At 34.3% G+C, this 13,039-nt stretch overlaps 1 protein-coding gene across 3 annotated transcripts in view; it reads right to left on the bottom strand.

The window, feature by feature from the left end:
- Positions 1 to 13,039, bottom strand: part of CSMD3 (CUB and Sushi multiple domains 3) — a 1,326,016-nt gene that overhangs the window by 488,129 nt on the left and 824,848 nt on the right. For all 3 annotated transcript variants that reach the window (XM_061122845.1, XM_061122846.1, XM_061122847.1), the window contains 2 exons: positions 4,391 to 4,573; positions 179 to 505 (listed from right to left, as the gene is read on the bottom strand). In XM_061122845.1, coding sequence (XP_060978828.1) covers positions 179 to 505; positions 4,391 to 4,573 — 510 coding nt within the window. The remainder of the gene's footprint in view (positions 1 to 178; positions 506 to 4,390; positions 4,574 to 13,039) is intronic.

The following is a 13,039-nucleotide window of genomic DNA, read 5'->3' as shown; positions in this document are numbered from 1 at the left end:
AGACTAAATAACACAATAAAAATACGGTTAGAATCAAGGACTAAAAGACCACCCCAATAAAAATTATACATATGATGTGTTCAGATTTCCTTATCTGAGGAACAAGAGGACTGTTTTGTATGATTTCTTTTCTAGTTCTAATTTATAGAAATATGTTATATAGAAAAATTAAACTTACTGTTGTAAGTGATGTTAAAGCCACGTCCTGACATTGAGTGGTCAGCTTGAAATTCCAACCGCAGTATATGACTATTACTAGTAAGATGAGAAGGCACCTCAGCCCCAGTAAAGGTTCCAAGAATTGGGGAGTCTGGAGAGTCCCCGTCTTTAACAGCAAGGAAGTCAAACTGGGATTCCAGATCAAAGTCGTTGAAAGAAAGGTGTATTCGACTTCCTGGATCAGAGATTATTGTCCAGATGCAATTTAAATTATTTCCATATCCTTCTGGATAATCAGGAGAAAGGACTGTTCCCATTGGTGCAGTAAAGTTAGAGAGGCAAGGAACTGTTAAAATAGGAAAATCATAAAATACAGTAGATGTTAAAAGTAATACAGTATCTCAATTTATCATTGTCAATAATTACAATAATCAATTAGAAGTTTGAAAAAATATTAAACAATGTAATCTGTCTTATAAAACAGAAAAAAATTGTTACTGTTTGCACATTATTAGGGAAGGCAACTAGTACCTTGAATTACAGTATGTTAAATATGCACAAAAATATAATTGGAGTAATAACAACTTATTTTTACATTTATCATGTCCATGTTAGAGTATGGTGCAAAGTTTTAGTTTCTGTATTTCAAAAAAATATTGGAGAAGAATATAGAAATTTTCATACAAAGCTCACAAAATGACTGAAAACAAACAAACAAAAATAATACGTAGGTTAACATTACCAGGATGATACAACCTGAAGAAAACTTGGAGTAAGGGTAATAACTAGGTGAACTTGATTCCTATCATGGGCATGGGATGCTCTGAGAGCTTCTAACACAGATAAGGAGATGAATTAATACATGATAGTGGCTAACACTGGAAAGACAACTAAAAAATAATTTTTATACCATAGTAAGCTTAGTCTTTATTTCCCCACAGATTTTTTTTTAACTTTTAAAAAATCTGATTTAAATCTGATTTAACACAGAAAAGTTAGACAGCAGAGGAAGGATAAGCAAAAATGATCTATCATACAGAAGAAATCATAGTTTAAAAAAGTATTATATTTTGGCTGATTCATGTCAATGTATGACAAAACCCACTGCAATGTTGTGAAGTAATTAGCCTCCAACTAATAAAAGTAAAAGAAAAAAAAATTTTTTTTAATTAAAAAAAAAGTATTATATTTTCTTCCAGTGTTTCTTCTTACATATTTTTAAACAAAATTGAATTCATACGATTTTGTACCATACTTTATTGACAAAGGATATGAACTTTGGCCCTCAGAATATTTTGCTAAATTCTTGTCTATAAAAGTTGTATTATCTTATACTTAAATAAAACAAAAATGTATTAGATAGTGCAACACCCCTACTAGCATGGATACTGGTATTATCTGACCTTTTTTATTTAATAAGAAGAATGATATCACAGTGTTTTAATTAGCACTGCTTTGTCTTCTAGTGAAGTTGAAGATTCTATCAGCATGATCTAAAGCATAGTAGTATTTCAAAAGACTTTACTTCAAGATCTTTAAATCTAGGTGTTCTTCCAAGAAGACAATCTTTGTCTAATATTGCAGAACCTATTAATGTATTACATCAAAAATGGAAATATTTTAACTCACTTTAGTATATGCTAACACTGTGTTTAATAGACTATTTTAAATAATGATGACTAGAACAAACTTTAAGAAAATCTAGAGAACACTTTACACAATTTTAAAAGGATTTAAGCCCTCAATTCTGATATATGATAAATGTGTAACAAGTAATAATTTCCTTTTTTAACCAACAACAGCTAATTTGAAAATGCAATTGAAAGATAGTTTATGAAGAAAAACAAAGTTATAAAATACAGGACTATAAAAGTTAAGGACTAGAAATAGTCCTTACAAAAATATGAATAACTCATACAAAGAAAATTATAAACTTATTTAGAACAGGAAATTATACAAGAAAAAAAGAGGTGCCATGGATGCCATGTTCCTGAATGAGAAAACATTATATCAAATATGTAAATTATATAGAAATTGTTTTTAAATTTCAATCAAAATCCTAACATAATCTCTTTAGAAACTTGATCTAATGCGTTGGCACACAACTTGGCAAAAAATAAAAAGGCAAGAATAGATGTGAGAATTTTTATAAGCAAAGTGCTACTAAGCATAATATTAAGTCATTACCATAAAATTAGCATGGCACTCATAGATGTATAACACTAGATCAAAATAAGTTACATAAAAAAAATGCATTTGATATAATTAAGGGTTTAAAGTATTGTAATGCGTGTGTGCTCACTCAGTTGTGTCTGACTCTTTGTGACTCTGTGACCAGTTTCCTCTGTGCATGGGATTTCCCAGGCAAGAATACTAGAATAGGTTGCCATTTTCTTTTCCAGAGGATCTTTCTGTCCCAGGGATTGAACCCATGTCTCTTGCACCTCCTACATTAGCAGGCAGATTCTTTTTTTATTATTTATTTATTTATTTTTTTTTTCAGTGGGTTTTGTCATACATTGACATGAATCAGCAATAGATTTACACGTAGCAGGCAGATTCTTTACCTGGGAAACCTAAAGTACTGTGTAGACATCTACTTAATCTGATAAGGGAGATTAGCATGATAGATTTGGTCAGTCCTCCCTCATATACTTAGAGCTTCCCTTGTAGTTCAGTCGGTAAAGAATCCGCCTGCAATGCAGGAGACCCAGGATCAATTCCTGGATTGGGAAAATCCCATGGAGAAGGAAATAGTAACACACTCCAGTATTCTTGCCTGGAGAATCCCATGAACAGGGGAGCCTGGCAGGCTACAGTTCATGGGGTCGCAAGAGTTGGACAGGACTTAACAACTAAACACGACCACCCTCAGATGCAGATCATTAAATCAGAGACTAGGAAACTATCATCTGTGGGCCAAATCTAGCCTGAATTCTTATTTTCCAAATGAAATTTTATTTGAATGTAATCTTGTACTTTCATTTTCCTATTGTCCATGAATGCATTTCCTGCTACACTGACAGAGTTTAGTTGCAAAACGGACCCACGTAACTTATAAAAGCAAGTGTTGAAGAGTCCTCATATGTTCATTAGACATAGTAGACATATTAGAAATTTATTTATTTATCACCTTTAAAAATGCAATATAAATTTCTGCATAATATTTTTCAAATATTAGGAAATATTTGGCCTCTATTCACTTAAAAAGTTCTCAGTACATGTTTAAAAATGCTAAAGAATTTTAAAATGTTAAAGAATCAACACTTCCAATAAAGGAAAATGTGTGTTTTGCAGCACAAATTAAAATTTAGATAAAATGAAGGTGTTGTAAAGTGCTAAATTTTTCTAATGTCAGTTATATTTTGAAGTAAGGTTTGTGCTAATGCCCTTGTAGGGAATAAAGGATTTCACAAATGAAAAGCATTATCATTATAAGAGTTGGATACAGATAAAATACAAGAAAATTCTAAAATAATTTTAAAACAAGAAAATTATTTTTACTTTCATGATTATGAGCTTATATGTTACCATTTGTATTGAAAACTAAAATCCAAGCTTTTCAATTATTGCACTCACACCTGGTAAGCTGTATTTGTTGTAATGAATATAGTTTTTAATCTAACCTAAAACCATCAACAAATAAAACAAATTATATTTTTGCTTCAGCTAAATTGAAATGCTTCAATGTATTTGAAGAAATATATTATTTTAATCCAAGCATATTGTAGGCCATAAACATTAATGAATTTTATTCTGTGAAATATAAATAAATGGCACTTAACCATGCATTAGTGTGAGCATCTACAAGCAAAAATAAGTTAATGCATTATACATAGAATATAACCTTTAAATATTTTTAAGTGTTCCTGATTGCAAATAAGCATGTACTATCTCGTTAAAAATAAATGAGTCCATTAGAATTCGCTTAGATGTATAATTTCCATAAGAAGTATGCTATCTATAAAGTATAAAATGCCACCAATAAAGTGTTATGAGAACATATGTAAAATATACTTTGCAATTACCAAATGAACTATGTTAACTTTATTTAAATCTGCAAGGAAATTTATAGTTTGGCATAAGCACACTTGCTAAAGAGAGTACCAAAAAGTGCTACTCGTTCAAAAATAATTACATGGTTCCAGTTCTTTGCAATTAATTACAAAAGCAATTATATGCAAGGACAGGGTAACATATGCTATCTGGAAGCAAAGCATTTGGTACTCACAGATACAGATGGGTATGTTTGCAGACCATTGGTTATTCTCTTGACAAACAATGGATTTCTCTCCAATTAATTCAAATCCAAACTGGCATTCGAACCTTAAAACATCACGGTTAGAAAATCCATCACCTTCCCTAATTCCATATAAGGGTGTACCAGGATCACCACAACTTTCTTTTTCAATTTCTGTAACAATAGATGATATGTCAGATTTCAAGGGTTTCAGGCATACGATATCCATACAGTCAATTTAGAGACATATACTCTCTAAAGTCAGGATATTTCAGAGCAAAAGATGAAAATGTTCTCCCAGTCTTAATCTTTTGCTACGGTTATGATGTAATTATCTTTAGGGAACACTTAGTGTTTTTCTCTCACTTTGAAGACAGGGAATCAGAGGTCTTCAGAGCTAATGTGGTTGTTCCTAACAGAACAATCATGAACAATATCCAGATTTTCTGTCTATACTATATACATATAGTACACATATTTACATACATATGTATTTCCCCCAAATTTCAAAAACTTTTCTTATTTTTGTAACCTGTACGTGATACAGGAAATTGTTAGATTGAAACTAGAACACAGGGTAACATCCTCTGCCTCTGTGCTCCTAGAACAATCAGTGAATTCCTTCCACACAGTATCTGCCACTCTCCCTAGTACTTGTTGGTTGAATTACCTTCCCCAACTAGACCCCTTGAAAAGCTCCTTAGAGCAGAGGTCAATTTAGTATTCCAAATTACCCTTATACATTTCTCAACAAGTGTTTTTTGGGTGAATTCAACTGAAGGAGATTGAAAGAAAAAATTCTCTTCAGAGCACATTAAAACACCCTTTCAACATGTGCTCAAGGAAACTTCAAATATCTGGGACCTTCATTGTGGAGTTACCAGGCCAATTGTAGATTATTGTGGTGATTGTTTTGGTTTTTAAGTTACATGAGGTAACATTAACATAGCTATCCTCAACCAAAAATTAACAGTTAAATTAAAAAAAAAAAACTTTGAGATAAAGTTATAATCTCTCTTGACACTCCAATGATCACACATTCCTGGTTCTTCTGTAATCAACTAGTACCAATTTGTCATGCATCTTTCCAGTTCTTTCCTCATGCTTTTACAATTATACACACACACACACACATATAAAATACATATTATTATAAGCATCAGTATTTGCATAAATATAAAAATCCTCTTCACAAAATCTATGTAGTATTGCTTTGTATAAGTACTGTAACTTATATTGCAGTACACTCTCAGCATATTCTATAACATGTTGCTTTTTAATCAAACAATAATTTTGGAGATGTTTTTGAATGCCCTTGTATCCTTAGCAGAAAACATAGATAGTTATTGTGATTTCTTTAATACACTGGATTTGATTTGATATTTATTTCTTTCTGTGTCATAGTGACATTCATTGGTCCTTTGGTCTAAATTTTTTGTTGTGCTGTTTCTGTATAGACTTCATATTGAAGAAAGATTAGCAATTTTCCAGCATTCATTAGTCTTTTAGGCTAGGATGTATAACAAGAAAATGATACCTGAGTGTTAGAATTTGCCAAAAAAAAAAAACTGAGTCTGGCATAATTTTGAGGTAGATATCTGACCACTGTTTCAATATCTTCTAAGGTTATTTTCCTATTAAAAAAATTGGGGGAGGATTTAGCAACATAAAATCACACACACACACACACACACACACACACACATATATATATATATATATATATAACACATATATATATATGTTAGAGAAGTGAAATTTTCCAAAATTTCCAAGTTGATAGTTTAGCAGGGATAGAATAGTGTTATATAATCTTTAAATATATCTTTATAAATATAAATCATAAATTTTCTTACTCCTAATGCAAGTTATTTGTGATTAGTCTTCCAGTTTTCTTTTCTTCATATTTACAAAATATTGTCAAATTTATTAGTCTACTCAAAGTTCAACTCTTTTGCATTATTTTGCTATTCTTTCTCTACCTTCTTAAGCTTAAATTTTAGGATTTGTTTCTATATTAGTTTATTTTCAGCCTTTCTCGTTTCCTTAAAAATATGCTTTTTACTCTATAAATTTTCTTCAGAGTACTGCTTTTGTATTTAGAGCTTTTGTTGTTGCTTTTGTTGCTCACTTCTAAATAGTTCATAGTTTCCATCTTTATTTCCTCTTTAAATCATAAACAGTTTCAAAGTGCTTTTAAATGTATGGGTCTAGGCTATCATTTTGTTGCTGATTTGTAGTGCTATTGCTTTAATCATCAGTATAAGTATATCCAGCTCTCACAGTGGGTAAATCAGTAAAACATATTCAATTCAATTTGATATATTTGTCAAATTGAAATAACTTATGTCCTTAATTATCTTTTGTCTACCCTCTCTGACAGTTTTTTAAATAACTGTTAAAATTCCAAATGAAGTATGAATTTTTCCAGGTTTCTTTGTAGCTCAATCAAGCTCACTTACATAGTTAACATCACATTGAGTCATTCAACTTATTCAGCAAATATCTGAGGACCTTTGATGTGCTAGATTCTCTTCCAGGTACTATGTGGGATAGATCAATGAATAAGCAGACAGTAATTCCTGCTTTTTAATAGTGTATATTCCACTGGAAGTTAAATAATAATGAATAAAAGTCTTATTTTAGAAGGTGATATGTGCTATGGTGGTGGTGCACTTTTAATTATGTTTAAAATATGTTGCAATTTCTTGAATATTTAATGATTTATTACTTTTTATTGTTTCATAACCTATTATTTTTTTTTCATGGACATGATCTCCCCCTTTATTTTTATAAGGATATCTAGTATAGTTGTTTCAATTTTAAAAAAATGTTTTTTTTTTTATGTTTCCTTGGGTATAAGCAGAAGTCTGCTTCAAGTGTAGCAGACTAAAGTTTCTTCTGAAGCAGCATATTTGAAAACATATTTGATGAATCATAATGGTTGTCAAGCCTACGATGACAAGTGCAGGGGGCAATTATTTGAAGGGAAGAACAAAACTGCTGATTTTGAATGAGTAGTCAAGTAAGTGTGTTTATTGGTTTGCTTCTGTAAACTTCAGGCTTATTTCTTCTAATGTCAGAATCATGTCATACTTCTAGGTATAAATTATCTCTGGTGATCCACGGTGAAGTCCACTTTTATGATCTTCACCCTGAGTTGGGGACCCCTCCCCCTTGATAACTACATTTGCCTTCCATTTTATATCTGGGTACTTGGCTCTGGAGCCAAAATATTTTCTTCTGTAGCAATTACTCGGTTTCTCAAGAATGCCAGTGGCCTATTCTCTGGAGGTTTCTGGTCCCAATGAATGATGGCTTCTTAGGCAGAAGGTATAACAATAGCAGCCCATAAAGGCACTGGTTTATGAAATTCTCAGCTTGTCTCTATATTCCATATATATACATATATATATATATTCATATGTTTATTTATATTTATGGGTCTCAGAAATCCCCTATAGCCTTACAATAACTTAGATGTTCTCTTCTTAAGCAACAGATTTTTTTTTAATATGTTTCCTATCATCTTTGGGCTAGCAATGAGAATAGGTGCTTACTCTACCATACTATTTTGAAACTATTTTTTTCTTTGCTCCTTTAAAACAATATTCTTTAAATCAATAATATACTTTCAAATGAAGATATAATATTGAAGTTGCAATATTCTCTTAGACTGAGAAACAACATGCAATAAGAAAAATAACTATATACCCCCTGATAGCTCAGTTCATAAAGAATCTGCCTGTAATGCAGGAGACCCTGGTTCAATTCCCAGGTCAGGGAGATCCACTGGAGAAGGGATAGGCTATCCACTCCAGTACTCTGGCCTGGAGAATTCCATGGACTGTATAGTCCATGGGGTTCCAAAGAATTGGACAAGACTGAGTGACTTTCACTTTCTTTCACTTATTTTTGAAATTATTTTCTATCGAGGCAAGACTAATAAATAATATCTGAATAAATAATTTATACATACCAGATGAATGTTATAATAGAGTTTTGCACAAAAATCAGTTATTAATAATAGTAACTACCATTTATTTTACATAGAAATTGTACTGACATTATGAAAAAACCTTTTTAAAATATTTAATCCTCATTACAAATATATAATGGAACTATTATCACCTCTACTTACTGATAAAAAAAAAAATCAGAGAAGTTAAGTAATGCTCAGAGAAATAATGCTGCAGACTGAATATTTTTGTCTTCCCCTAACTTCATATGGTGAAACATAATGCCCAATGTGATGGTATTTTGAGGTGGAGTCTTTGGAAGGTGATAAGGTCATGAGAGTGGAGCCTTCATAAATGGCATTTCTGCAATTATAAAAGAGGAGTTCACAAAGGTCCCTTACCTACCTAGCCAATGGAAGACACGGGAATAAACAGCCATCTGTGAACCAGGAAATGGGCTCTTTTCAAACACTGAATTTCCCAGGACCTTGATCTTGGACTTAGTATTCATACTTGTTTATAAGTCACCCAGTCTATAGTATTTTTTCTTATAACAGTCAAAACAGATAAGAAATAGATATTAACTTGTCCAATTTCACAAAATCAATAGCAGAGTTTAGGTCTGTCTGAATCTATAGCCATGATCCCCAAGCTATTGCAAAGAAATTTTCATTCACTAATTTTCCATTTATGAAACATTTGTTTAGTTTCTAATATGTATCAAAAATAAGAGTAGGCACTAGGAATATAAAGACAAATAAGATGTAGCTTATGTCCTTAAATGAGGGCAAAAGGAGGTAGAGCCAAGGCCCCTTGAATTGGAGGTTGACAAATAGGTAAGAGTTTCACAGCAGAGGTGAGCCTGAAACTATCTTAGAGCTATTTTACTATATGAACTGGGAAAGAATAAGGAAGGAAAGGTTTCCTAGGTGTAAAAAGAAGAGAAGTATTAGAAAAGATAAGGTCTTTTCTCTTTCTTTAGATGTGGTGACTTGGTGTTAGGAGCCTGAGTTCTTTCAAGATATTATAAGAGAATGTTGTTGTTTAGTCGCCATGTCATGCCCAACACTTTTGCTAGCCCATGGACTCTAGCCTGCCAGGTTCCTCTGTCCATGGGATTCTCCAGGCAAGAAAACTGGAGTGGGTTGCCATGGCTTGTAAACAACAGAAATTTGTTTCTCATAGTTCTAAAAGTTGAAAAGTCCAAGATCTAGGTGTCAGTAGATTTGGTATCTGGGCAGGGCTCATTTTCCAGATTCACCAATGTCTGTCTTTTTGCTATGTCCTCACATGGTAGAAGGGGCTAGGGAGCTCCTAGTGTACTAATTCCATTTATCAGGGACCCACTCTCATCACTTAGTCACCTCCTAAAGGCCCCACATACAAATATCATCACATTGGAGATGAGGTTTCAACACGTGAATTTTAGAAGCACAAATATTCATCCTATAGCAGAGACAGTGATAATGGCAACAAGAATTGAGGAGATAGTGAGGTCAAGTAAGTGATAATGGGGCTAGAGGCCAAAGAAGTAGAAGCAAGGCCAAGGAAGCAGCCAGTAAAGTTGTAAGATCAGGTATATATGAGGGGACTGTGCAAATCATAAATGTATTGAGGATAAGGATAGCTAGACTTCTCACTATCCAGAAGGGGATGTGGAAAATTGGAAGGCTACAAAGAATTCTGAGTGGCTGAACTAAAATTGGAGAAATTGATGTTAATTCATGTTTAAAATATAGATATACACAGATAGAGATGAATGTGCCTGTATTATGTCAAACATCACACATATGCACATGTGTGCATGCACAGGTATTGTCCCATCCACTGAGAGTCGTAAAAACAATAAGTACTTATAGCAACAAGGACATGAGTGCTCACATCCTGGTGTCTGAATACCATTCTTCACTAAAGGGAATCAGGAAAATGCTTCCAGCAGTGGTCAAGGAAACATAAAGGACAAAACTGGAACACCCTGTGTAAAAAGAAATGCTTAAAGAATGATGGGGACATATTGAAAAGACATGCAGGCCAGCCTGAAGGAACCACACTGGCCATTCTAGGGCAGCTTAATCAGTTGTGTCAGCCCCCTATAGGTTTGAGGCATGGAGCAACCATTGGTATAGTCACCTTTATTTTGTCTATTGCAGCAAAATTGTAGTAGCTCCAGGATCCAGATTTGATCCTACAAAATTGCCAGAAACTTGGTCTCTATCAACAGCTTCTCTAAGGTGCTACAGTGCCACCTGTAACTGTGGACAGTTTAATGTCTGAGGGATGAACTTTGACTACCAAGAAAAAAGATGGGAAGGAGACCAGAAGAAATACTGCTCATCCGCCTTCTCCCAAAACAGGTGGTTTGAAACCACAGCTGGTCCATGAGGCCCACATGGCCAATACACTGTGTTTTCCTTGAGTCTGTGGCTACTCAGTAACTTACTACCTTATATTTGATCCCCCTACTTCCCCGTTATATCTCTTTGTTCCCTTCATTTTTGCTGTCTTGGAATTGTACTCTGCCCTCCCCACATAAAGCTTTAGTCTATAAGCTTTATCAGAGCCTTTGTTTTCTACGGAATGAAAGCTAAGATGGGGCTTCCCAGGTGGTGCTAGTGGTAAAGAACTCACCTGCCAATGCAGGAGACATAAGATAGAAGATCCCCTGGAGGAGGGTATGGCAACCCACTCAAGTATCCTTGCCTGAAGAATCCCATGGACAGAGGAACCTGGTGGGCTACCATCCGTAGAATTGCACAAAATCAGACACTACTGAAGTGACATAGCACACATGTATGCAAAGCTTTGATAAGTAACTTAAAACTGGCAAACAGTAAACAAAGTGAGGGATTAGGCTATCTAAAGGTCCCAGGAAGATAAGATCATCAGTTCCCATTATTGAGAGATTATACTTTGACAGGAGATTTGCTAAATACTTACCTGCTTTAATGCATGTATCACTTATTATAACACTGAGAGGAAGACCCTATTTATTCTACTTTAATGGGTGAAAAAACAAGGTTCTGAGAAGCTGACCAAGGTCAGATATGTAGAAATAGTTCAAGTGAGTTTCCACTCAACATCAACCTGACTCCAATGACTACATGCTGCCATCGTTTAATACTGCTTGAGAGAAAGGATGGAGAGAGTACTGTTAGCCAGGCACTGGAATAATGAAGGAAAGAAAATTGCTTCCAGTATTGGAACAGGAACAAAAAATAGTAACATTAATTTTAAGAGAGGTTCTTGTCTTGAATATTTCAACACACCAAACCACCTTTATGGCACCAGGATAATTTTTAAACTATCCATATCTCTTCAAATTCTGTACTATGGAAGTCCTCGTGTTTTAAACCTTTCCTGTCTCTTCCTTTTGGTCTGCAACCATTTTCCTACTAACTACCTAAGTGTCAGGCATGTCAAGACATTTTCATATCAACATGCTCTTAGGCAAGATGACTCAGCCAGGAAAGAAGAAACATCCCGGTAAGTAACACCTGGGGAAATTCCTGTGATCTTTTAAAGTCTAACTATACCTCTTTCATAAAGATTGACCCGAGTTTGTAACTCTAGTCACTTGCTCCTTTCTTTGAATTTCTACAGGCCAACATCCATTGGATCAAAGAAAAAGCTAGAGAATTCCAGAAAACAAAACAAAACAACTGCAAAAAAAAATCTATCTCTGCTTCATTGACTATGTTAAAGCCATTGATTCTGTGGATCACAACAAACTGTAGAAAATTTTTAAAGAGATGGGAATACCAAAACACCTTACCTGCCTCCCAAGAAACCTATATTCAGGCCAAGAAGCAACAGTTAGAACCAGACATGGAACAACAGACTGTTTCAATATTTTGAAAGGAGTATGTCAAGGCTGTATAATGCCACCCTGCTTATTTAATTTTTATGCAGAGTACATCATGAGAAACGCTGGGCTGGATGAAGCAAAAGCTGGAATCAAGATTGCCGGGAGAAATACCAGTAACCTCAGATATGCCGATGACACCAGCCTTATGGCAGAAGAGGAACTAAAGAGCCTATTGATGAACATGAAAGAGGACAGTGAAAAAACTGGCTTAAAACTCACATTCAACAAACAAAGATCATGGCATCAGGTCCCATCACTTCACGGCAAACAGATGAGAACAATGGGAACAGTGAGAGACTTTATTTTCTTGGGCTCCAAAGTCATTGTAGATGGTGACTGCAGTCATGAAATTAAGACGCTTACTCCTTGGAAGAAGCTCCTTGATAGCATATTAAAAAGCAGAGTCATTACTTTGCTAACAAATGTCCATATGGTCCAAGCTATGGCTTTTCCAGTAGTCATGTATGGATGTGAGAGTTGAACCATAAAGAAGGCTGAGCACCGAAGAACTGATGCTTTTGAAGTGTGGTGTTGGAGAAGAGTCTTGAAAGTCCCTTGGACTGCAAGGAGATCAAACCAGTCAATCCTAAAGCTAATCAGTCCTGATTATGCATTAGAAGGACTGATGCTGAAGCTGAAGCTCCAATACTTTGGCCACCTGATGTGAAGAGCTGACTCATTACAAAAGACACTGATGCTGGGAAAGATTGAAGGCAGGAGGAGAAGGGGACAACAGAAGACAAGATGGTTGGATGGCATCACTGATACAATGGACATGAGTTTGAGCAAGCTCTGGGTGATGGTGAAGGACAGGGA

This window comes from Dama dama, chromosome 21 (assembly GCF_033118175.1).
Source record: "Dama dama isolate Ldn47 chromosome 21, ASM3311817v1, whole genome shotgun sequence".
Taxonomy (NCBI): Eukaryota; Metazoa; Chordata; class Mammalia; order Artiodactyla; family Cervidae; genus Dama; species Dama dama.
The sequence above is the reverse complement of the archived record's forward strand: the minus strand, read 5'-3'. Positions and strand labels throughout refer to the sequence as shown.